The sequence below is a fragment of the Nerophis ophidion genome, linkage group LG09, assembly GCF_033978795.1.
Source record: "Nerophis ophidion isolate RoL-2023_Sa linkage group LG09, RoL_Noph_v1.0, whole genome shotgun sequence".
NCBI classification, from domain to species: Eukaryota; Metazoa; Chordata; class Actinopteri; order Syngnathiformes; family Syngnathidae; genus Nerophis; species Nerophis ophidion.
The window spans coordinates 46776416-46804224 of NC_084619.1; the positions used below are offsets into that span (position 1 = coordinate 46776416).

The 27809-nt window shown below is 40.1% G+C and overlaps 1 protein-coding gene across 1 annotated transcript in view; it reads left to right on the forward strand.

The window, feature by feature from the left end:
- Window positions 1-27809, forward strand: part of LOC133559364 (sodium/potassium/calcium exchanger 3-like) — a 323976-nt gene that overhangs the window by 222887 nt on the left and 73280 nt on the right. Inside the window, exons 3-5 of the mRNA XM_061911072.1 lie at window positions 4815-4891; window positions 10496-10570; window positions 10647-10731. Coding sequence (XP_061767056.1) covers window positions 4815-4891; window positions 10496-10570; window positions 10647-10731 — 237 coding nt within the window. The remainder of the gene's footprint in view (window positions 1-4814; window positions 4892-10495; window positions 10571-10646; window positions 10732-27809) is intronic.

Consider the following 27809-nt stretch of genomic DNA (forward strand, 5'->3'; position numbering starts at 1 on the left):
TAAATGATAAGTATGTTACTTATATGGTCAAATGTAGGGTATTTCTTGGTAAAGCTTCTGTATCTGTCTTGTTATTCGATTCTCATGCAATTGTTTATTGATTCAAGCCTCAAATTTGAACTTTTTTTGGTCAATTGTTCCCTTAAAGGAGGGCTCATATTTTAGGGCACCAAGGCAAGTTAGAAGGGCACCAAGCCAAATATTATTTTCTTTCCAGGCAGGGGTTCCAAAGCATATACAGTTTTTTTGATTCATTATTAACATAAACTTGTCAGCTTTTTTTCATTTCATGATGCCTTTATCTCTATTTTTCCCTTAATTATTATTTATTTAAATTATGTACAAAACCAGTTTCCATATGAGTTGGGAAATTGTGTTACATGTAAATATAAACAGAATATAATGATTTACAAATAATTTTCAACCCATATTGAATTGAATGCACTACAAAGACAAGATATTTGATGTTCAAACTCATAAACTTTATTTTTTTTTTTGCAAATAATAATTAACTTAGAATTTCTTGGCTGCAACACGTGCCAAAGTAGTTGGGCAAGGTTATGTTCACCACTGTGTTACATCACATTTTCTTTTAACAACACTCAATAAACGTTTGGGAACTGAGGAAATTAATTATTGAAGCTTTGAAAGTGGAATTCTTTCCCATTCTTGTTTTATGTAGAGCTTTTGTCATTCAACAGTCCGGGGTCTCCGCTGTCGTATTTTACGCTTCATAATGCGCCACACATTTGCGATGGGATATATGTCTGGACTGCAGGCGGGCCAGGAAAGTACCTGCACTCTTTTACTAAGAAGCCATGCTGTTGTAACACGTGGCTTGGCATTGTTTTGCTGAAATAAGCGTCCATGATAACGTTGCTTGGATGACAACATATGTTGCTCCAAAACCTGTATGGACCATTCAGAATTAATGGTGCGTTCACAGATGTGTAAGTTACCCATGCCTTGGGCACTAATACACCCCCATACATCACAGATGCTGGCTTTTGAACATTGTGCCTATAACAATCCAGATGGTTATTTTCCTCTTTGTTCCGGAGGACACCACGTCCACAGTTTCCAAATGTGATTTGAAATGTGGACTTGTCAGACCACAAAACGCTTTTCCACTTTGCATCAGTCCATATTAGATGAGCATGGGTCCAGCAAAGCTGGTGGCGTTCCTGCTTGCTGTTGATAAATGGCTTTCACTTTGCATTGTTTTAACTTGCACTTACAGATGTAGCGACCAACTGTAGTTACTGACAGTGGTTTTATGAAGTGTTCCTGAGCCCATGTGGTGATATCCTTTACACACTGATGTCGGTTTTTTATACAGTACCACCTGAGGGATCAAAGGTCCGTAATATCATTGCTTACGTGCAGGGATTTCTCCAGATTCTCTGAACCTTTTGATGATTTTACGGACTGTAGATGGTAAAATCCCTAAATTCCTTGTTTAGAAATATTGTTGTAAAACTGTTCGACAATTTGCTTACAAATTGGTGACCCTCGCCCCATCCTTGTTTATAAATTACTTAGCATTTCATGGAAGCTGCTTTTATACCCAATCATGGCACCCACCTGTTCCCAATTAGCCTGCACACCTGTGGGATGTTCAAAATAAGTGTTTGATGAACATTCATCAACTTTATCAGTATTTATTGCCACCTTTCCCAACTTCTTTATCACGTGTTGTTGGCATCAAATTCTAAAGTTAATGATTATTTGCACCAAAAAAAAAATGTTTATCAGTTTGAACATCAAATATGTTGTCTTTGTAGCATATTCAATATGGGTTGAAAATGATTTGCAAATCATTGTATTCCGTTTATATTTACATCATTCTAACACAATTTCCCAACTCATATGGAAACGGAGTTTGTACATGTACATGCTGTATCTGGATGGATCCACTAAGAGTTTGAGCAGAAATATGTCCTTTGGAATTTAACAACATACAAAACATTAACAAAAATAATGTGTCAATTGTTAATAAAGTAATACCTTTATAACATGAAAAAAACACAAGTAATGTAAATAAAAAGGTGTCGTTTACTTTTTGATATCAAAATAAAACTCAAAGCAGTTTGGCTAATGAAGATACAGTCTAATAAACAATATGTGTTCTTATCTAACGCCCCCATGTGGTTCAGTACAACAGTTTGGCCAACAACAACAAAAAAACAGGAGTGACATCATGTTTCCTCACCTTATTAACTCTGTCACAGCAGCTGATGGACGCTGTATTGTCAAAATGAAAGCAACATCATATAGTTTTTCGCCTTCGCTGTATACGTTTTGTGTGGGGAAAAGTGTCTCCAATATTGTCCACACCTGTCCCCGTCTAAACACAGCAGTGCGCTCCCAAACACATGACGGGAAGCGAGGGAAAATGATTGTAGCGTCCCGGAAGAGTTAGTGCTGTAAGGAATTCTGGGAATGTGCTCTGTTGTGTTTATATTGCGGTGCAAATATATTTTCCTGAAATGTGTTTGTCATTGTTGTTTTGTGTGGTCTCACTATATGGCACAGTTTTATGACAGTGTTGGCGTTGTTTATAGCAGTGGTTCTCAACCTTTTTTCAGTGATGTACCCCCTGTGAACATTTTTTTAATTCAAGTACCCCCTAATCAGAGCAAAGCATTTTTGGTTGAAGAAAAGAGATAAAGAAGTAAAATACAGCACTATGTCTTCAGTTTCTGATTCATTAAATTGTATAATAGTGCAAAAATAATGCTCATTTGTAGTGGTCTTTCTTGAACTATTTGGAAAAAAAGATATAAAAATATTCAATTACAAATAGATTCAATTATAAATAAAGATTTCTACACAAAGAAGTAATCATCAACTTAAAGTGCCCTCTTTGGGGATTGTAATAGAGATCCATCTGGATTCATGAACTTAATTCAAAACATTTCTTCACAAAAAAAAATCTTTAACATCAATATTTATGGAACATGTCCACAAAAAATCTAGCTGTCAACACTGAATATTGCATTGTTGCATTTCTTTTCAAAGTTTATGAACTTACATTCATATTTTGTTGAAGTATTATTCAATAAATATATTTATAAAGGATTTTTGAATTGTTGCTTTTTTTTTAGAATATTTTCTAAAAATCTCACGTACCCCTTGGCATACCTTCAAGTACCCCCAGGGGTACGCGTACCCCCATTTGAGAAACACTGGTTTATACGACCACCCTTAGTGTGACATGTAGGTCTGTTGACTAAGTATACTCCGAGGGGATAACCCTGGAAAGGGATTAACATTGGCAGATCTTCATGATTAATAAGCCAAACGCGTCTAACTTTGTGTTGCCTTAAATGCATTAATACATTTAGATGAAGGAGAAGGTATTACTAACCTTTAACGCCGTTGACCATTATTATAACAGGTAAAAAGACAAGGGCGATCACGGCTGCAAATGGTGATCATTTTTTTAGGGCATTACGGCAAATGAGATGGCGGTCACGGAAATTGCAGCGTTTGCCGTGGTCATATTTGAGCCCTGTTGATTGAAATACTGCAATTTGTTATTCTTATAGCCGGCTACAACTGTTGCCTTCCTCAGAGGTTGTCACACAGGTCTTGATATGGAAATAATAATAATAATAATAATAATAATAATAATAATGGATTAGATTTATATCGCGCTTTTCTATTGTTAGATACTCAAAGCACTCACAGAGAAGTGAGAACCCATCATTCATTCACACCTGGTGGTGGTAAGCTTACATCTGTAGCCACAGCTGCCCTGGGGTAGACTGACGGAAGCCTGGCTGCCAGTTTGCACCCACGGCCTCTCCGACCACCACCAATAATTCATTCATCATTCATTCACCGGTGTGAGCGACAACCGGGGTCAAGGGTGAAGTGTCCTGCCCAAGGACACAACGGCAGCAATTTGGATGTCAATAGGTGGGAAGCGAACCTGCAACCCTCAGGTTTCTGGCACAGCCGCTCTACAGACTACGCCATGCCGCCAAATAACACATTGCATAATTATTTGAAGACCTAATGAACCTATTTGCTTGACTGTAATACTGCTGAGAGGCAAATATCTATTTCAGTGGTCCCCAACCACCGGGGCTCGATTGGTACCGGGCCGCAGAATAATTTTGTATTATTGGTATTTTTTTCATTTATTTTGAAAAATGATAATAATAATAATTTTTTTATTTTATCTTATTAAATCAACATAAAAAACACAAGATACACTTACAATTAGTGCACCAACCCAAAAAAAACTCAATTTTTCATGACAAAAAAAAATAAAAATAAAAAATAAAAACCCCCCCGTACACCCCTCTCCTCCCACCCACCGAGCCGCGGGACAAATTATCAAGCGTGGACCGGTCCGCAGCTACAAAAAGGTTGGGGACCACTGATCTATCTCATGACAAGCATGCTTTAATTCAGTGGTCCCCAACCTTTTCGTAGCTGCGGACCGGTCAACGCTTGATAATTTGTCCCGCGGCCTGGTGGGTGGGGGGAGAGGGGGGTATTGGGAATTTTATTTTTTTATTTTTTTTGTCATGAAAAAGGGAGGTTTTTGTCATGAAAAATGGAGGGTTTTGTTTGGGGTTGGTGCACTAATTGTAAGTGTATCTTGTGTTTTTTATGTTGATTTAATAAAAAAATTAAAAAGTAATAAAATATGTATTTATTTATTTTTCAATTTAAAAAAAATACAAATGAAAAAGAAATTATTTTGCGGCCCGGTACCGGTCCGCGGCCCGGTGGTTGGGGACCACTGCTTTAATTGACTTATTGTAATATACTTTCATTGTGTTCTGTTCTGTCTGCAGCTATCCACGAGTTCCCCAGAGATTACTTCACCAACCAGGAGCGCATGGATGGAGCCGTGGGCTTCCATGTCCTCTGTGTAAGTCTCTCTTCAACTGCACATGAATCACACTTAGTGCATCTCATTTCCAAATAACACTTCAGTCGAAATGTTTTCATAGAAAATCAACAAAATCTCTCTATTTATAAGTGCACTATACATTACTTTTAACATTGCTACCGCTCAACACACATGCGAATAATGAACAAGGAATAATTGTGTCCCATGAGTGTGTAGCTGCATAATAATGCTATGAATATGTACATAAATGATGCCTTAAATCAAAGGAAAAGATTACATCTTGTACTGGTGTTTGAGAGGTCCACATCTTTGTCAGAATTACTGCTTGTGTGAGAACATGGTCACGGACTGTTTTAACACTTAAAATATATACATTTTTTAAATTGTGCCCACCATTCAAGAGAAGAACACACATGTATTTTCCTTTACTAATTTAGCAGCTCAAGGAGAGTTACAGACACAACTTCTCATTAAAAGCTGCTTGGACAATTGCCAGAGTTTTTTCTTTATAAGTCTGGTCCTCTAAATAAGGGATATTTGGAAAGAATGATGACTTTTTTCCCTGCGAAGTCTGGGACACTATATAAGGCAGCCTTGGAATAAGCGGTAGGAAATGGATGGATGGAAATAATGGATTTTTTTGACGGCTGCAATTGCGGAAGAAGTCTAAAAGAGGGCTCCAATCAGTCGGCATCCAAATAAGATCGGCTATTGTTTTATGTGGTTTGAAACAGTTAGCAATAGTGCTACATCAGGGGTAGGGAACCTATGGCTCTCGAGCCAGATGCGGCTCTTTTGATGACTGCATCTGGCTCTCAGATAAATCTTAGCTGACATTTCTACATTATATCCGCTGGTAATCCATCAGGTTCAAACACTGATGGAATCTATTAAACAGACGAGAAGCAAGGAATCATGCAGAGACAGAGTTCAATTTGGCTCAATGAGGAGACATGTGTTTTGGGCTGCATTCTAGTTACAGATCCAAACTACGTTCTAATTGTCCAGCCTGTGTGCTTCCTCTATTTATTTGGGAGGTCCCTGATTACATCACTGAAGCTGTCGCTGAGGGAAGGGGGTAACCTCGACAACTCCAGTTAGACACAATATATGACTATACAAAAATGCAAATGTGTTGACGCTGGTGATATCGCCTTGTCTCGCTGCTCTGTCTGTGTCACGGCGGTGTCCGGCCTTGGCAGTCAGCAGGCCGTTCCTGGACACTAAATACCAGACTAGCTTGCAATCTTTTGGATTGCCAGTTTTGCACAGACAAAGAAAAATACCACTTCAGCACAATTGACAATATTTATAGCAACGGCCCTTAAGCATAAAAGTTGTGTGATAATATATGCATAGTTTTCTACCATACCTGTTCATGAAGTTGCAATAATGGTAAGAAGTATTTTAATTATTATTGGTTAACTTCAGAATAAAAATCTTATTAAAAAGAATAAGAGATTTTTTATACTTTAGAAATGTTGGTCTTACTTTTGCTGAATTTGGCATTAAAAAATTGTAGCTAAGATAGGCGCCAGCGCCACCCGTAACCCCCTAAGGGAATAAGCGGTAGAAATTTGGATGGATGGATGGAAATATTATATGACTCTTACGGATATACATTTTAAAATATTTAGCTTTCATGGCTCTCTCAGCCAAAAAGGTTCCCGACCCCTGTGCTACATGATAGCACTCCAAGGCCCTGATGTTGACTACCATTATTGGTAGCAAACACAGGAAGTGCTCTCTATGTTGTTACTCTTGGCGGAAGTAACGTTTGTCGCTATGTACGCTGTGGAAAAAAGGTAACGCTTAAAATGAGAATATTTTTGTGAATTGAATGTAACAGTTACTACATTCATATTACAGCATGTCTTTGAGAGTTTTTGGATATTTTTAAAGGGCTTTTTTGGGCGGAATAGATTATATCTCCATTATTGTTTGCGCTCTTTTATGAGCAGTTTTTCGCTATTCCATAAAGCAGTGGTTCTCAAATGGGGGTACGCGTATCCCTGGGGGTACTTGAAGGTATGCCAAGGGGTACGTGAGATTTTTTTTAAAATATTGTAAAACTAGCAACAATTCAAAATTCCTTTATAAATATATTTATTGAATAATACTTCAACAAAATATGAATGTAAGTTCATAAACTGTGAAAAAATAATGCGACAATGCAATATTCAGTGTTGACAGCTAGATTTTTTGTGGACATGAGGGGGGTTAGTGCGTCTGCCTAACAATACGAAGGTCCTGAGTAGTCAGGGTTATATCCCGGGCTCGGGATCTTTCCGTGTGGAGTTTGCATGTTCTCCTCGTGACTGCGTGGGTTCCCTCCGGGTACTCCGGCTTCCTCCCACTTCCAAAGACATGCACCTGGGGATAGGTTGATTGGCGACACTAAATTGGCCCTAGTGTGTGAATGTGAGTGTGAATGTTGTCTGTCTATCTGTGTTGGCCCTGTGATGAGGTGGCGACTTGTCCAGGGTGTACCCCGCCTTCCGCCTGATTGGCTGAGATAGGCACCAGCGCCCCCCGTGACCCCAAAGGGAATAAGCGGTAGAAAATGGATGGATGATGTTCCATAACTATTGATGTTAAATATTTCTTTTTTTGTGAAGAAATGTTTAGAATGAAGTTCATGAATCCAGATGGATCTCTATTACAATCCTCAAAGAGGGCACTTTATGTTGATTATTACTTCAATGTGTGGAAATCTGTATTTATAAATGAATCATTTGTTTATTTTTCAACAAGTTTTTAGTTATTTTTATATCTTTTTTTTCCAAATAGTTCAAGAAAGACCACTACAAATGAGCAATATTTTGCACTGTTATAAAATTTAATGAATCAGAAACATAGTGCTGTATTTTACTTCTTTATCTCTTTTTTTCAACCAAAAATGTTCACAGGGCACTTATTCTTCATTTACAATTGAAGTAAAAAATTGGCTTTGGAGCAATCAAAGCTGCTCACACGGTCACTAAGGTGGGCATTATGTTTGACAGATCAATTTAATGTGTATTATATGTATCCATGACAGCATTTTTGTTGTAAATTGTGAGGTGTGTCTGTTAAAACCATGTTTTTTTTTGCAAATGATGACAGATGTGAACAAGAGCATGCAATGTCTTTTTGTGATGATGTAAATGAGGTGTGGTTGTATTGTATATTAAGTATGTGTCCATGAAAGGGCATTTTATGACTTTTCTTAATTTGATTACATGATATGGTTTGATTTTATTGTCATAATTTTATTACATGATGTTTGTATCCCTTTAATTTTCGGTAGCCAGAGACTGCAAATAGAAATTAGCCATTTAGCTATAATATGATACAGAACATATCTGTCTTTGAGCTTAATGTTTCCGTGCATTGACTCTTCAAAAAAAGACTAAACTAAATGATTTAGAACACAGTAGGGTTGTACGGTATACCGGTGTTTGTATAGTACTGCGATACTAATGAATCATACTCGGTACTATACCGCCTCTAAAAAGTACATGTCCCACGCTCCACTGTCGTTGTCACATTGTGTCATTGCTGGTTTTATGAGCAGAGGAGCATGTTCCACAGCGCACAATCACAGAGTAATTACAAGCAGACACAGTGTGTAGACAGAAAAGGGAGAACGGACGCATTTTGGCTTAAAAACTAAAGATAAAGGAAAGAGGTGCTTTAAGACATGGCTAACTACTTAGCTGCTAAAGTCCATCCCCAGTCAGCAGTGTTTTAGCTACTTCTAAATCACTAATCCTCACCTCCAAGGCGACAAATAAAGTATGTTTCTTACAAGTATCAAGTGCAGGACGAGGAATAGCTAAACATGTTTCACTACACACCATACCTCACCGGCGTCACCGCTAATGACGCCGTTCCTGAATGTAAACAAATGCCATGGGTGGGTCTACACCTAACATCCAGTGTAATAATACAAAGTACAGCAGCGTATCTAGTCAATACTACTATGATAAAATGAATATTTTTTGGCATCAAAAATATATATATATATATTTTTTTATTTATAGTATGTTTATAAACTCAGGAAATATGTCCCTGGACACATGAGGACTTTGAATGTGACCAATGTATGATCCTGTAAATACTTGGTATCGGATCGATACCTAAATTTGTGGTTTCATCCAAAAACTAATGTAAAGTAACCAAACAACAGAAGAATACGTGATTATTACACTTAAACAAAAGTGTGTATAGAACATAAAGAAACAGAAAGTAAGCAAAACAGCAAATGAACAAGCAGATTAATAATCAATTTTTACAGCTTTTCCTTCATAATGTTGACAAAATAATACAATAATAGAGGACACAATATGTCATTGAATACCTCAGCAGATTAAATCAGGAGCCTTTGTTTGCTTACTTACTAAAAGAAGATAAGTTGTCTTGTATGTTCTCTATTTTATTTAAGGACAAACTTTTTTAAATTAAAGCCAATAATGCAATTTTTTTGTTGTCCCTTTTATTTAGAAAAGTACCGAAAAGTATCGACATATATTTCCCGATACCAACATTTTGGTATCAGCACAACACCAAAACATAGAGAAATAGGAAAGATGTGTGTTGTTGTCTCACAGAAGGATTGCGGATGTAAGCAAAATCTACCTCGAAAACAGTTTAAATATATATATATACAAAAACATGCACCTGGGGATAGGTTGATTGGCAACACTAAATTGGCCCTAGTGTGTGAATGTGAGTGTGAATGTTGTCTGTCTATCTGTGTTGGCCCTGCGATGAGGTGGCGACTTGTCCAGGGTGTAACCCGCCTTCCGCCCGATTGTAGCTGAGATAGGCGCCAGCGCCCCCCGTGACCCCAAAAAGGGAATAAGCGGTAGAAAATGGATGGATGGATATATATATATATATATATATATATATATATATATATATATATATATATATATATATATATATATATATATATATATATATATCACATCACCATTTTACTCAACAGAACAGCAACAATGCAAAAATGATCATCCAATTTAGAAATAATTTTGTTCATGAGTCCATGTCCTTTGTAACAAAGGCCAGTCAACTTTTAAGAAAATTGCTGGCAATCTGGATAGAGGGAGTACACAATCACTACACAAAGATGTTTTTTTCTAATATATATATATATATATATATATATATATATATATATATATATATATATATATACATTATCAACGATTATGCAAATTATATGATGAGTGTGAATGTTGTCTGTCTATCTGTGTTGGCCCTGTGATGAGATGGCGACTTGTCCAGGGTGTACACCGCCTTCCGCCCGATTGTAGCTGAGATAGGCACCAGCACCCCCCGCGACCCCGAAGGGAATAAGCGGTAGAAAATGGATGAATAGATATGATGCCATCCTATTTCCTATTTCCCATCTCCCAAGCACGCCCTTAGCGACGCCCCCATACCTAACATCATTCTCTGTTCGACTAATTTCACTTGATCAAACCTTTTTTAACATTCCACACTACAAAATAATAGAAGTATGTACGATTCCTGCTGTCGTATTTCAGAAATGTTTTGCAATGCATACATGTTATGTTACGTTACGTTATGTTATTTGATGTCATACTCAAGTGTGCTTGTGTATGCTTGCAGGCGGTCTACATGTTCTACGCGCTGGCCTTAGTGTGCGATGATTACTTCGTTCCCTCCCTCGACAAGATATGTGAGGTAAATTACAAGCAATTTATACAGATTATTTGCACAACAATCATGTTCACAACTTATTGTGTGTGTCTCTTATTAGCGACTTCAGCTGAGTGAGGATGTTGCAGGGGCGACCTTCATGGCAGCGGGCAGTTCAGCTCCTGAACTCTTCACCTCGGTCATAGGTAGGTATGCACCATATATATTTTTTGTCCTGCATCTCAAGACCGATAGATTCATTATTATTTTTATGCATTATTTTTTAAAGTAGATTTAAGGGCCATTTGTGCATACAAACAAAGGTGAATTTGACAAAATGTACCTATAGTAGAGATGCACGGTTTGCGGTCTCATCCGCGGAGTCCGTGGATAAAGCGCGGGTCGGGCGGGTGACATGACGAAAAACTAGATTTTAATTAGATCCGGGCGGGTGGCAGTTGAACCATCCGGAAATATTTTATAAAAATGGTTCTGGGATCGGTATCCTTTGCCATTCAAAGAGCCATTTACGACCCGTGTCACAAAGCGAAGAAGACAATAGGAGACGCTAATATTCTCTACAATGACTGTCGGCTGTCACCCAGATAATAAGAATCTGGGCGTGCTATGAAGCCATTGACTTTGTCGCCCTCTACAGCATGTACGATTTGCTTGTCAGCCCAGCATCATGTTGTGTGTGGCTTCCGCAGCAACACGCACACGACTGCAAGGCATACTGGGTGACACAGAGTACAATAATGGTTGTGATATAAACAATTTTAACACTCTTAGTAATATGCGCCACACTGTGAAACCACACCAAACAAGATTGACAAACACATTTCAGGAGGACATCCTCCCAGTAACACAACATAAACGCAACACAACAAATACCCAGAATCCTTGGTATCATGACAATTCCTGACTATTTTATACATCTCGCTAGCCGCAAACCCACCCCGTGCGTCGGTAAGGTGGGCGGGGTTGGGAGCGCGGGGGTGTAAAATATATTCAGGATTTGTCACGGATACAAAGGATTCTGGGTATTTGTTGTGTTGCATTTATGTTGTGTTACTGTGAGGATGTTCTCCCGAAATGTGTTTGTCAATCTTGTTTGGTGTGGCTTCACAGCGTGGCGCATATTAGTAAGTGTTAAAGTTGTTTATATCACAACCATCAGTGTACTCTGTGTCACCCAGTATGCCTTTCAATCTTGTACGTGTGATTGCTGAAGCTGCACACAACATGTTGCCAGACTAACAATCGGTGTGTACATGTTTTTGAAGATGTCAAAGGCAATGGCTTCACAGCACGCCAATATCCTCGTCATCAGGATGAACGCCAGTGGATAATCGCGAGAACGTTAGCGGCTCCAATTGTGTTAATTTCTCTGTGAAACGGGTTTAGATAGCTCTGTGAGAGGTAAAGGTAGCCAACCTCTGATGTATTTCAGCGGGCAGGTGGCGGGCGGTTGCGTTTCTGATAAAATTTTGGTTCGGGTGGATGGCGTGTGGATGACGACTTTGGTGATGCGGTTGCGGATGATATAGTTGCCTATCCGCGCATCTCTAACCTATAAGGTCTGTGTACCTTCCGTTCTATCTATTTAAAATTCTGAAATGCAAATCAAAAAACACATTTCTGACCATTTTTTCTATTGTCATTTCGAAACAAAAGTTGGTCAACTATTTAACAACACTTTTTTGAAACGACTGCTGAACAAAGATGTTACCATTATGCTAAAAACATGCTAAATGCAAAGGAATAGCTAAAATACTGCTTCCAGTTCAATTTGTCATCACACAGACAACCATGTATTTTTGCATTTTGGATGCCTTTTTTTTTCGAGTTTTGTGTTTATCTGGAAAAATCTAAATCTATAATAGGAACACAGCACAATGTCCAATTTTATGGCAATATTATAATGAAAATCAACCCGTTTATGTTGTTTTTAAAATCTACCATAAACTGTATAATAAAAATCAAAAAAACATTTCAGAATTGTAAACAGAATGAGCGCAAGGTACATTGACCCTGTAGATTTGTGGTCATCCACAATCCGTGTATTATTTGTTGATTAATTTTTCAAAAACCAAAAAAATCAAAGTAACGACTAATTTGTTCAATTTTGTGGGGGGGATTTCAAAACCAAAACAAATATTATTTCAGATTTTGTGCACAATTTGACAACGGACAAATTGGATAACGGGTATATGAACTTCTTTTTTGCAAATACATTCCGAAGTTAACCTCAAAGTAGTTCTAAATGGACTTGGGCTTGCAGGTACAAAAGGTCAAATAAGAGAGGGAGACAAAGCACTAAATCAAGTTGACGTTATTGGATGTTTTAGTTAATAAATAAATAAATAAAAAAACATTGATAATAGAAAAATATGCATTTTAAAATATTAATGTTTGTTTGGACATAGCCAAGATATCCAGCAATCATCTGCAAGCAAATTCCTTGTGAAGAAAAATGCGAATACACGTCTGGACAAGTGACCCAGTTCAGAGTTTTAATTTGACCTTTTTCAGATATTTGTCCAAATGTGTCAATGCCACCTCCGTGGTTCTAAATTCACTCAGGATTAAATTGCATGACTAACAAGGCCCTGAGCTACCTGCTGTCATCTAGTGGAAGATTATATAGCTGCACACAAAGGCACAAAAAGTCAACAGACATATTTTTGCCATAACTGAGAATTCGTTTTTTTTTAACATTTAGATAAAGTTGAAAAATTCCCATGGCACACCGTACTATCTCTCACAACACATTAATTAGTGTGCCGCGGCACAGTGGTTGATTAGCACTCTTTAAGGATTGTGCTCCTAGACACTATTTGCCACTTAGAAACTATTTTCACATTTAATAGTTTTTACCATGATTGCCTAAGCCCACTCAGGTTGGAAGAATAAAACTAAAATGGTCAAGTACACCATTAGAATAGAGTGGTATTGCAATATATATGTACTTAAAATATGTGTTTATTTAATAGTGTGGAGTTTAGGTATTAACATGATTTTCTACCAGCTGTCTTTCTTGCATTTTTCATTTCTAACTGTGTTTCTTTTACAAAGTATACTATCTTTTTTATCATTTTCTTAAGATTATTGTTCTTCCTGAGTGATGTAAACTATAAGCAGTAAATATTTGTGATCAGTCATTTGCTGTTAAGTCCGGCCCACTCATCACAAGATGAGGAAATCTTGACATAATTATTCAAGTTATTATCCAGTTTTGTATTACTGTACTGTATATTCAATATTTGTTTAGGTCAAAACAAAGTATTCCCATAACTTCAACTAGATTGAGACCAGGGGTGTCAAACGCATGGCCCGAGGGCCGGATCAGGCCCGCGAACAGGTTTTTTTTCCGCCTGCGGGATGACTTTGTTAAGTATAAAAATGAACCTGACATTTTTGAATGAAAGAAACAGCTGTTCTAAATGTGTCCACTGGATGTCGCAATATCACTTTTTTGTATCTTTGTAGATGATGCTACATATGTACAAAATTAACCAAATGATGTTCATACATCAGTCGAGGAAAATGATCAAACTAGATAAATAACATACTGTTATTTGATTTTGATATAATGTGTTTTATCTTGATAGATTGAAAATTAACACCAATGAGTTGACTGATGAACATCATCACAAAATTTATTTAGAAAATATAAATAACGACAAAAAAGATAGAATACTATTAACCACAACATGTAAATGTAAAAAAACAAAACAACAACATTATGATTTGTACAATTTTACAATGTGCTTATTTTATTTTTAAACAAAGATAATAATCTGAAGTTGTCTTTATTTTTAAGTTATCATGCCATGATTTTACCCACTTGGGAGTAGATTTTTCTCCACGTGGCCCTCAATCTAAAATGAGTTTGACACCCTTGATTTAGACCGTCGGAATTTGTGTATAATTAATTTATTGTTCTTTCCAGATAAAACCTACATTAACAAAACACATATATCTTTTTGGTTGTTTGTTTCCTGACCCAAAACGGAAAAAAATAAAAATAAAAAATAAAAATGTTCCTGTTGGAAAATGGACTAAAAAAGATAACGGGCTAATAAGCAGTTTTAGAAATAAATAATAATATAGATATGACAATGAGCATTTTTACACCAAAACTGGAGCAATGCAAATACCAATATAAAAAGCGCTATTGATCATGAACAATACCAATAGTTTACCTCTATTTTCAACAATACAGTTGTTCAAATGCAACAATACGTATACATAATGATAGCTAGAGAGATAATAAAAAAATTAAATTAAATAATAATAATAAAAAAAAAAGGAATACCAAAAGATGGAGGGGAAGAGAGAGAGGCAATTTATATTAATCTTGTAGATTGTTATAGTAACAATGGGTTAAGCTTTGTCAATATGCCATGTGTTACCCAGTTTACCCTAGGGCAACAACGTTGATATATGTTTGATGAAACGCGATTATGTGCATGAGTGTATGCATGTATATGTTCTTGTATATGAACAGAATGTGTATATGAATGTTTGTACAGTAATTGTATATGTACAGTATGTGTATGTTTGTACCGTGAATGTATATATGTACAGTATATACATGTTTGTTTGTACAGTGAATGTATATGTGCAGTATGTGAATGTTTGTACCGTGAATGTGCGTGTAAATGGACGGACTTGGAGTATGTAGGTATGTAATGTATTTGTGTATGTATGTGGGAGCATAGGTGCTTGTGTATGTACGTGTGTACGTATGAATAACGGTGTGTGTGAGTATATGTGTGTTTGTATGTACAATATATTTGACCCCCCATTAACAAAACACATATCTCTTTTTGGTTGTTTGTTTCCTGACCCAAAACGAAAAAAATAAAAAATAAACATTGTTTTTTTCCTGTTGGAAAATGGACAAAACAGATAACGGGCTAATAAATGTATTTTAAACAAAACTATTTCATACACCAAGTTTACCCAGAAGTAGTTCTACACGGACTTGGGCTTGCCTGTAAAAGAAATAGACGACGATAGGTGGACCAAGGGTCCAAACACAAATATGGATAGTTAATTAATGCATTTTTTATCAACTATCCCCATTATCTTCCATCTTCAATATTTATTTAGGTTAAAACTTCTTCTGTGTAAATTTGGTATATCCAATGGATTTGCCCCAAAAAGTTGTATAAAAACATTTGGTTGGATTTTATATCAGGTCAACACGCCACCATGTGGGTCACTCTTTCAGAGAGTGAACTGTTTTAGGAGACAATTAGGTAAATTAATCACATTAAAACCTCCGCCCTGCGGTCGCAATCAGAGTCTGTATGTACAGCTCTGCAATGGCCTGTTCAGTCTCTTTCAATCAATCAATCAATGTTTACTTATATAGCCCTAAATCACTAGTGTCTCAAAGGGCTGCACAAACCACTACGACATCCTCGGTAGGCCCACATAAGGGCAAGGAAAACTCACACCCAGTGGGACATCGGTGACAATGATGACTATGAGAACCTTGGAGAGGAGGAAAGTAATGGATGTCGAGCGGGTCTAACATGATACTGTGAGAGTTCAATCCATAATGGATTCAACACAGTCGCGAGAGTCCAGTCCAAAGCGGATCCACCACAGCAGCGAGAGTCCCGTTCACAGTCCCCTCCTGGAGCTCTTGAGTATGGTTTTCAGATTGAGAAAAGATTATATGAAACTATCGATAGCGATACTTATATGCCTTCTTCCTTAAGGAACAGCTTGTTGCTGCAAGTAAAGAAGAGTAAAATCATCACACCGTTTTTGTACATATATTTCAATCAATCAGTCAATCAACGTTTATTTATATAGCCCTAAATCACAAGTGTGTCAAAGGGGTGCACAAACCACAACAACATCCTCCGTAGAGCCCACACAAGGGCAAAGAAAACTCACCCCAGTGGGATGTCGGTGACAGTGACAGTAATGACTATGAAAAACCTTGGATTGCAGGGCTGAAGAGTGCAGGGCCAAGGACTGAACCCTGGGGAACTCCACACATTACCTTAACATAGTCCGAGGTCACATTGTTATGGGAGACGCACTGCATCCTGTCAGTAAGATGAGAGTTAAACAAAGACAGGGCTAAGTCTGACATACCAATTCGTGTTTTGATACGCTCTAATAAAATATTATGATCGATGGTATCGAAAGCAGCGCTAAGATCGAGGAGCAGCAACATTGATGATGCATCAGAATCCATCGTTAGCAATAGATCATTAGTCATTTTTGCGAGGGCTGTTTCCGTAGAGTGATTTGCCCTGAAATCGGATTGAAAGGTTTCACATAGATTGTTGGACGCAAGTGTTCATTTAGCTGCCCTGCAACAAGTTTTTCGAGGATTTTCGAAATAAAAGGAAGGTGAGACACCGGTTGGTAGTTTACCATGAGGTCAGGATCGAGGTTAGGTTTTGGAATGCTAGGGTAACAGTGCCATAGGAAAGTGATAAGTCTGTAATATTTAGCACTGATGGACCTAATTATACAAAGAGCTCCTTGATAAGTTTCCCAGGAAGTGGGTCAAGTAAACATGTTCTTTGTTTTATTCCATTTACATGTAACAGTATATACACTTCTAATGTTATTTCATCAAAACGAGAGAAACTATTTTGGAGGGCAGTATTCGCCGTTAATAGAACCTAGTTGTAGCTAGGATGCATTGTCTTTAATCTCCTTTCTAATGAGTTCAATTTTCTTATTAAAGAAATTCATAAAGTCATCTGCCGAGTGGGTGGAGCTACTGGAAGGAGTCCCTTGTTGGGTTAGCGATGCTACCGTACTCAACAAAAATTTAGGATCCTTTTTATTAGGGCGGATGAGATTTGAGTAAAATTTAGCTTTAGCTGCGGTAAGTATGCGTTTATAAGTTATTAAACTATCACTCCATGCTTGATGGAAAACCTCTAGTTTGGTCGCGCGCCATTTGCGTTCCAGCTTTCTACATGATAAAATATGAGCTCTAGTTTCTTCTGTAAACCATGAGGAACGCCTTTTTGGAGCCTTTTTTTTTACTTCAGCGGTGCTATACTATGAATGGTTTTGCGCAGGGCGTAGTTTAAGTTGTTAGTGAGGTTATCAATAGAGCCCACATACTTTGGGAATGGTGTCATTACCGAGGGCAGTTGGTCAGCAAGAGTCGTCGTTGTGGCCGTATTAATGTTGCGGCTGCTATAGCAGTTATTATTATTATTAGCTTGCCGAACATGAGTCTGAACATCGAATTTTATAAGGTAATGATCGGACATTACTTTAGTATACGGGAGTATCATAACTTTGGAAACGGTGAAACCCCTGACAAGCACTAGGTCTATCGTATTACCATTACGATGTGTGGGTTAATTTATTATTTGTGTAAGACCACAGCTATCAATTATAGTCTGGAGCGCCACGCACGGTGGGTCCGATGGGGTATTCATATGGATATTAAAGTCCCCCATTTTAATTATATTATCGGCATGTGTCACTAGATCAGCAACGAAGTCTGAGAATTCACTGATAAAGTCCGAATAGAGTCCTGGGGGGCGGCAGATAACAGTCAGGTATAGAGGCAGCGGTGTGACGGACCTCATAGTAAGCCCCTCAAACGATTTATATTTATTATTCAGGTTAGGAATAAGGTGAAAGTTTTCATTGTATATTAGTGCACCCCCCCCCCCCCCTGCCCCCCCCCTCCTCCCCTTCCCCTTTTAAGGGGACGGGCAATATGCGTATAGTTAGGAGGAGATGCCTCATTTTGCGCAAAAAAGTTGTCTGGTCTAAGCCAGGTTTTGCTGAGACCGATGACGTCAAGATTGTTGTCTCTAATGACCTCATTAACTAATAACGTTTTGGGAGACAATGATCTTATGTTTAAAAAGCCCATATTATAGGTAGTGGGCTGTTTTAAGGAGTTTTTGATCAAACTATCCGAACTAGCAATATTATTAATGTTGCGTTCATTATGCGTAGTGCACTTAAAATAATTACGACCATATCTAAGAATTAATATGATGGGAATTTTCAGATTTTTTGCTTGGTGCTGCGATAAACTGAACGCATCATAATTTGCCACCTCAGTAGAGCGCATGTCCAACTCTGACACAGTCATAGCAGAAAAAATATGTGAGTTGTGTATTATTCTAAGAAAATTGCTATTTGTGGAGGGATTTTCCAGCCTGGCGCTGGCTAGTTCTAACTTAACTGACTCCTCACCCAGACTAGCAGGCTCGCGTCTTCCATTTAAATCCAGCTTCAGGTAGTCTAGTTTGTTTTCCAGGGATCAGATGTTTGAAAGCAGGATGAAAGGAAGCGGCGTTCTGTGGGGATTAGCCTTTTGCTTTGTTGTTAGCCCCGCTCGGCAACCCCGCTTCTGCTTCCGATCTCACCGCTTACGTGTCTTCCGTTGACGGCCCCCGCTGGTACTATACTCCGCTGCATCAGAGGCTGATGGATGTAGCCGGCGAAGTATTCCCATGCTAGCGAGGTGGTCCAACATACACGCATCTTTCAGTCCAAAACGGCCCGATTCTATCTACATCCAGAATTGTCTGGCGGTCGGTCATATGTGACCACGGAGTGACCACGCTGTATGCCAGCCATGAAATTTTCAGAATTGTCCAGTATTTTCGCCAAATGTTCTCTTTCTACAATGAGCGTCTGTAAGCCACAGCCCGTCAAGGCGCCGCCATCTTATTATTTTGCAGTACTGCAGGGAGGCTCTTTTCCCGTGAAGGAAGAACCCTACCTCACATGGCTTAAGTTGTTTGTTGCGGTCTTCGACTAAGTGAATAGTGAGAGACAAAAAACTACTTACTTTTCAAGCTGAGAAGAGCCACTGCAGCCGGAAGGTCATACGCTACCTGAGGCTTTTTCACACAAGTTTTTTCCACCGGGACGGCGATGGTGACATTTTTTTCCTTCCCTCAATGTCCCCTGGCTAAGTAAAACGACGATGTGCGGAAGGAGAATCGCCCGGACGCGGAGTTTGGGCAGCTACAGGTGCAGCCAATGCAAGATACCCTGCAGGAGCTTGTTCGTGCTCAGCTTTCTTTAGGTCTCCATGACGTGCACAGGCCAGCTACTGAGGTCTGGGATAAGGATCCAGATGGGCTTTCTGTTGCAACCTCTGATTATCTGGACTATCCGCATGACCCCCAGTTCGAGGTGGATATCTAGTCACTCTTTGAATTGGGGCATGGCTGAGTCGATGGGCCCTTTTGATAGGGCTGTGATTGTGAGAGCAACAGCATGCTCCTTCCCCAGCTGCTTTAGTGTTTGACAGAGGTTAACGCTAACGTAGGTCGGAAAGGCTCCCTATTCTCCCTGATTTTTTGCTTGAATCCATAAATCAGCCAACATGATTTGAATGCATCACTGCACATGGTACTGCTGGAGTCTGTGATGGAAGTACCAGCTCCACATTTGCGCTGGGGCCATGGGCCCCCTTCCGGTTGTCTCTACAGCCTCCAGTCACCGCCACCAGCCTGTCCTTGTCTCTTAGCACCTTCACAAAGTCCATTGAGGTGGCAGTGGCTCGTCTTTGTTGCCAGGGTGTTCATATCTTTAATTGCTTATGCAATTGGTTGGTCTACTCCCCAATGGAAAAACGATCCCGGCTCGACACCATGCCCGTGTTGAAACACTTTGAGGACCTGAGGCTGGCATTGAGGGAAAATAGTTTCTTTGTTCCCTGCAGGACAGTTGAACATCTGGGGTTGGTTATAGATTAACCTCAATGAGAGCTGTCCTGAGCCTGAAAAGGAAAGTGTGCTGATGAATAGCTTTTCACATTTAACTGTGGACAAACAGGTAACAATGAAGGATGGTTGGAGGCTGTTGGGCCTCATGGCAGCAGACTGGGGTACACTATAGAAACAATCTCCGACCCTGGGCCCGTGGAGTGTGTTTTGGGGGAGGCTCACATCAACCTGCTCAAACTCTCAGGCCATGGTGTATTCATGTCCCGTGTTTCAAGGAAAGCATGTGTTGGTTCGGACCGACAATTCTACCGCAGTTGCCTAAATCAACCACCAAGGAGGTCTGCGGTTGTAGCCTCAGCACGACTTGGCATCATACTTGCCAACTCTCCCGGATTTTCCAGGAGACTCACGAAAACCTCATGGAACAAATGTTCTCCCGAAAATCTCCCGAAATTTAGGCGGAGCTGGAGGCCACGCCCCCTCCAGCTCCATGCGGACCTGAGTGACGTGTACACAGAGCGTGTCTGCCCAATGACGTTATAACTGTAGAATGATCGAGGGCGAGTTCTTGGTTTCTTATGTGGGTTTATTGTTAGGGAGTTTCATCAACGTCCTCCCAGCGCTGCAACAACACACAAAAACAGCAGTCCCTTTTCGTCTACCGTAAAGCAGTTCGTCCGCCATAAAAAGCAATGTTGTGAGACTCTTAAACAGGACAATACTGCCATCTACTGTACATGCATATGGTTAGAAAAACAAAGATGGAAAAATTAACCCTTAACTCAACAATGAGTAGATGAGTGTTATGTGTGTGTAAATGTGTAAATAAATGAACACTGAAATTCAAGTATTTCTTATATATATATATATATATATATATATATATATATAATTTTCAGAATTGTCCAGTATTTTCGCCAAATGTTCTCTTTCTACCATGAGCGTCTGTAAGCCGCAGCCCGTCAAGGCGCCGCCATCTTATTATTTTGCAGTATATATATATATATATATATATATATATATATATATACTGTATATATATATATATATACTGTATATATATATATATATATATATATATATATATATATATATATATATATATATATATATATATGTATATATATATAATATACTCCTCTCTGAGCTGCCACCTTACAGTGGTAGAGGAGTTTTCGTGTCCCAATGATCCTAGGAGATATGTTGTCCGGGGGCTTTAAGCCCCCTAGTAGGGTCTCCCAAAGCAAACTGGTCCTAGGTGAGGTACCAGACAAAGAGCAGCAAGAAGACCTCTATGATGAAGACAAGAAAAGGACTTAGAATTCCCTCGCCCGGACGCGGGTCACCGGGGCCCCCCTCTGTAGCCAGGCACGAAGGTGGGGCACGATGGCGAGCGTCTGGTGTCCCCATGGACAGAGGTGGGTAGAGTAGACAGAAATTGTACTCAAGTAAGAGTACTGTTACTTTAGAGATTTATTACTCAAGTAAAAGTAAGGAGTAGTGACCCAAATATTTACTTGAGTAAAAGTAAAAAGTATGTTGTGAAAAAACTACTCAAGTACTGAGTAACTGATGAGTAACCTGTTCGTTTAATGATTCCAGCAACAACTAATGCACAAAAACATAAAAATAGCAATGAGCAAATTCAGAGCCAGGAATATCTCTTAAGCAACTTAAACAATATTATATATCAAATAATAATACATTAAAATAAAAAAAAATTAAGGCAAATTGAGCCACAATGACTTAACAGCACCATAGGCTCAGTAGGCATTGATTGATTGATTGATTGATACTTTTATTAGTAGATTGCACAGTACAGTACATATTCCCTACAATTGACCACTGAATGGTAACACCCCAATAAGTTTTTCAACGTTAATCAATTACTTAATAAATGACCAAGTCGAGGTGATCTACCTCATATATACATATACATACACACATATACATACACATATATCATATATATATATATATATATATATATATATATATATATATATATATATATATATATATATATGTACATACCTTTATATATACAGTATATAATTTATATTTATTTATTTTGCCGTTTTTGTTCACATGTTAAAGGTGTTTTAATGAATATACATGCATATTTAACATATAGATTCCTATCTTTAATGAAGACAAGAATATAACTTGGTGTATTAACTGATTCTGATGACTTGCATTGATTGGAATCAGACAGTATAGTGCTGATAATGTCCCGGTTTTCAAATGGAGGAGAAAAAAAATTCCTCCTTCCTGTCTAATACATCATGAAAGTCGTTGGTTTTTGGCATCTTATTTGTCCGGCTTCCATATTCGTTTTTATACACTTTACAAGAAATACATTGGCGGCAAACTCCGTAGCTTGCTTGTTTGTTTGCGCTGGCTTTCGGAGACTCTTATTTTGTTAGCGCAGGTGTGATGGAGTGGCACTTTTATTGTGAAGACAGGAACTGTGCGAACAGACTTTAGGCTTTTGACGGGAAGTACGGTTGACATAAAAAGTGTATTTTTTCCTTTACACTTTTGATTGATTGGTTGATTGATTGAAACTTTTATTAGTAGATTGCACAGTACAGTACATATTCCGTACAGCTACCCACTAAATGGTAACACCCCAATAAGTTTTTCAACATGTCGGGTTCTACGTATGACGGTCACGTGACCACCTGGCTCTGTTTGATTGGTCCAACGTCAACAGTGACTGCATGGGATTGGTGAAACGCAAGCATGCGTAGTTCCTACTTTGAATGCGTGTCTGACAAAATCTAAACAAACAAAGTGTGCATTAACAGATCGATTAAAAAAAAGTAGCGAGTAGCGACCTGATTGCAGATAAATGGAGCGGCGTAAAAGTAGCGTTTCTTCTATATAAGTATACTCAAGTAAAAGTAAAAGTATGTTGCATAAAAAATACTCTTAGAAGTACAATTTATCCCAAAAGTTACTCAAGTAGATGTAACGGAGTAAATGTAGCGCGTTACTACCCACCTCTGCCCATGGGGTCCGGCCGGGCACAGCCCAAAGAGGCAACGTGGGTCCCCCCTCTAACGGGTGCGAAGTGAGCTGGGTGGCAGCCGAAGGCAGGGCATTTGGCGGTCCGATCCTCGGCTACAGAAGCTAGCTCTTGGGACGTGGAACGTCACCTCACTGGGGGTGAAAGAGCCTGAGCTAGTGCGCAAAGTATAGAAATTCCGGCTGGATGTAGTCGGACTCACTTCGACGCACAGCAAGGGCTCTGGAACCACTTCTCTCGAGAGGGGCTGGACTCTTCCACTCTGGCGTTGCCGGCAGTGAGAGGCGACGGGCTGGGGTGGCAATTCTCGTTTTCCCCCCGGCTCAAAGCCTGCACGTTGGAGTTCAACCCAGTGGACGAAAGGGTAGCCTCCTTCCGCCTTCGTGTGGGGGAACGGGTCCTGACTGTTGTTTGTGCTTACGCACCAAACAGTGGTTTAGAGTACCCACCCTTTTCGGGTACACTCGGGGGCTTACTAGAGAGTGCTCCCTTGGGTGATTCCCTTGTTCTGCTGGGGGACTTCAACGCTCATGTTGGCAACGACAGTGAAACCTGGAGAGGCGTGATTGGGAAGAATGGCCGCCTGGATCTAAATTTTGTTATTGGACGTTTGTGCTCGTCACAGTTTGTCCATAACAAACACCATGTTCAAACATAAGGGTGTCCATATGTGCACTTGGCACCAGGACACCTTAGGCCGCGGTTCCATGATCGACTTTGTAGTTGTGTCATCGGATTTGCGGCCTCATGTTTTGGACACTCGGGTGGTGAGTTGACTGCGATGGTGGGGGAGGATGCCGGAATGACCTGGGAGGCCCAAACGCATTGTGAGGTTCTGCTGGGAATGTCTGGCAGGGTCTCCTGTCAGAGAGAGTTTCAATTCCCACCTCCGGAAGAACTTTGAACATGTCACGAGGGAGGTGCTGGACATTGAGTCCGAGTGGACCATGTTCCGCACCTCTATTGTCGAGGCGGTCGATTGGAGCTGTGGCCGCAAGGTAGTTGGTGCCTGTCGGGGCGGTAATCCCAGAACCCGTTGGTGGACACCAGCGGTGAGGGATGCCGTCAAGCTGAAAAAGGAGTCCTATCGGGTTCTTTTGGCTCATAGGACTCCGGAAGCAGTGGACAGGTACAGACGGGCCAATTGGTGTGCAGCTTCAGCGGTCGCAGAGGCAAAAACTCGGACATGGGAGGAGTTCTGGGAAGCCATGGAAAACGACTTCCGGACGGCTTCGAAGCGATTCTGGACCACCATCCGCCACCTCAGGAAGAGGAATCAGTACACTGTCAACACCGTGCATGGTGCGGATGGTGACCTGCTGACCCCAACTGTGGATGTTGTGGATAGGTGGAAGGAATACTTCGAAGACCTCCTCAATCCCACTAACACGTCTTCCTATGAGGAAGCAGTGCCTGGGGAATCTGTGGTAGGCTCTCTTATTTCTGGGGCTGAGGTTGCTGAGGTAGTTAAAAAGCTCCTCGATGGCAAGGCCCCAGGGGTGGATGAGAACCGCCCGGAGTTCCTTATGGCTCTGGATGCTGTGGGGCTGTCTTGGTTGACAAGACTCTGCAACATCGCGTGGACATCGGGGGAGGTACCTCTTGATTGGCAGACCGGGGTGGTGGTCCCTCTCTTTAAGAAAGGGGACCCGAGGGTGTGTTCCAACTATCTTGGAATCACACTCCTCAGCCTTCCCGGTAAGGTTTATTCAGGTGTACTGGAGTGTCGAACATCGTAATCAGGAGGAACAGTGTGGTTTTCATCCTGGTTGTGGAACTGTGGACCAGCTCTATACTCTCGGCAGGGTTCTTGAGGGTGCATGGGAGTTTGCCCAACCAGTCAACATCATCTTTGTGGACTTGGAGAAGGCATTTGACCGTGTCCCTCGGGAAGTCCTGTGGGGAGTGCTCAGAGAGTATGGGGTATCGGACTCTCCTATTATGGCAGTCCGCTCCCTGGACGATCAGTGCCAGAGCTTGGTCCGCATTGCCGGCAGTAAGTCGGACACGTTTCCAGTGAGGGTTGGACTCCGCCAAGACTACCCTTTGTCACCGATTCTGTTCATAACTTTTATGGACAGAATTTCTAAGCGCAGTCAAGGCGTTGAGGGTATCTGGTTTGGTGGCCGCGGGATTAGTTCTCTGCTTTTTGCAGATGATGTGGTCCTGATGGCTTCATCTGGCCGGGATCTTCAGCTCTCACTGGATCGGTTCGCAGCCGAGTGTGAAGCGACCGGAATGAGAATCAGCACCTCTAAGTCCGAGTCCATGGTTCTCTCCCAGAAAAGGGTGGAGTGCCATCTCCGGGTTGGTGAGGAGACCCTGCCCCAAGTGGAGGAGTTCAAGTACCTAGGAGTCTTGTTCACGAGTGGGGGGAGAGTGGATCGTGAGATCGACAGGCGGACCTCGGTGCGACGTCTTCAGTAATGCGGACGTTGTATCGAGCCGTTGTGGTGAAGAATTTAACGGTCGATCTATTTTCCTATCCTCACCTGTGGTCATGAGCTTTGGGTGATGACCGAAAGGATAAGATCACGGGTACAAGCGGCCGAAATGAGTTTCCTCCGCCGGGTGGCGGGGCTCTCCCTTAGAGATAGTGTGAGAAGCTCTGTCATCTGGAAGGAACTCAAAGTAAAGCCGCTGCTCCTCCACATTGAGAGGAGCCAGATGAGGTGGTTCGGGCATCTGGTCAGGATGCCATCCAAACGCTTCCTTCGGGAGGTGTTTAGGGCATGTCCAACCGGTAGGAGGGTATGGGGAAGACCCAGGACACGTTGGGAAGACTATGTCTCCCGGCTGGCCTGGGAATGCCTCGGGATCCCCCGGGAAGAACTGGACGAAGTGGCTGGGGAGAGGGAAGTTTGGGCTTCCCTGCTTAGGCTGCTGCCCCTGCGACCCGACCTCGGATAAGCAGAAGAAGATGGATGGATGGATATATATATATATATATATATATATATATATATATATATATATATATATATATATATATATAGCTAGAATTCACTGAAAGTCAAGTATTTCTTATATATATATATATATATATATATATATATATATATATATACATATATATATATATATATATATATACATATATATATATATATATACATATATATATATATATATATATATACATATATATATATATATATATATATATATATATATATATATATATATATGTATATACATATATATATATATATATATATATATATATATATATATATATATATATATATATATATATATATATTAGGGTTGGGAAAATTAATGCGTTAATTATGAGTTAACTCATCTAACGCCGACAATTATTTTATCGCACATTTGCGTATGTTGTTTATCAATCAATCAATCAATGTTTACTTATATAGCCCTAAATCACTAGTGTCTCAAAGGGCTGCACAAACCACAACACAAACCAATACGACATCCTCGGTAGGCCCACACGAGTCAGTGGGACGTCGGTGACAATGATGACTATGAGAACCTTGGAGAGGAGGAAAGCAATGGATGTCGAGCGGGTCTAACATGATACTGTGAAAGTTCAATCCATAATGGATCCAACACAGTCGCAAGAGTCCAGTCCAAAGCGGCTCCAACACAGCAGCGAGAGTCCCGTTCACATCGGAGCCAGCAGGAAAACATCCCAAGCGGAGGCGGATCAGCAGCGCAGAGATGTCCCCAGCCGATACACGGGCGAGCAGTACATGGCCACCGGATCGGACCGGACCCCCTCCACAAGGGAGAGTGGGACATAGGAGAAAAAGAAAAGAAACGGCAGATCAACTGGTCTAAAAATTTTGTCTATTTAAAGGCTAGAGTCTACAAATGGAGTCTATTTAAAGGCTAGAGTATACAAATTAGTTTTAAGGTGAGACTTAAATGCTTCTACTGAGGTAGCATCTCGAACTTTTACCGGGAGGGCATTCCAGAGTACTGGAGCCCGAAATGAAAACGCTCTATAGCCCGCAGACTTTTTTTGGGCTTTGGGAATCACTAATAAGCCGGAGTTCTTTGAACGCAGATTTCGTGCCGGGACATATGGTACAATACAATCGGCAAGATAGGATGGAGCTAGACCGTGTAGTATTTTATACGTAAGTAGTAAAACCTTAAAATCACATCTTAAGTGCACAGGAAGCCAGTACAGGTGAGCCAGTACAGGCGTAATGTGATCAAACTTTCTTGTTCTTGTCAAAAGTCTAGCAGCCGCATTTTGTACCAACTGTAATCTTTTAATGCTAGACATGGGGAGACCCGAAAAAAATTTGTTACAGTAGTCGAGGCGAGACGTAACAAACGCATGGATAATGATCTCAGCGTCTTTAGTGGACAGAATGGAGCAAATTTTAGCGATATTACGGAGATGACAGAAGGCCGTTTTAGTAACGCTTTTAATGTGTGGCTCAAAGGAGAGAGTTGGGTCAAAGATAACACCCAAATTCTTTACCGAGTCGCCTTGTTTAATTGTTTGGTTGTCAAATGTCAGAGTTGTATTATTAAATAGAGGTCGGTGTCTAGCAGGACCGATAATCAGCCTTTT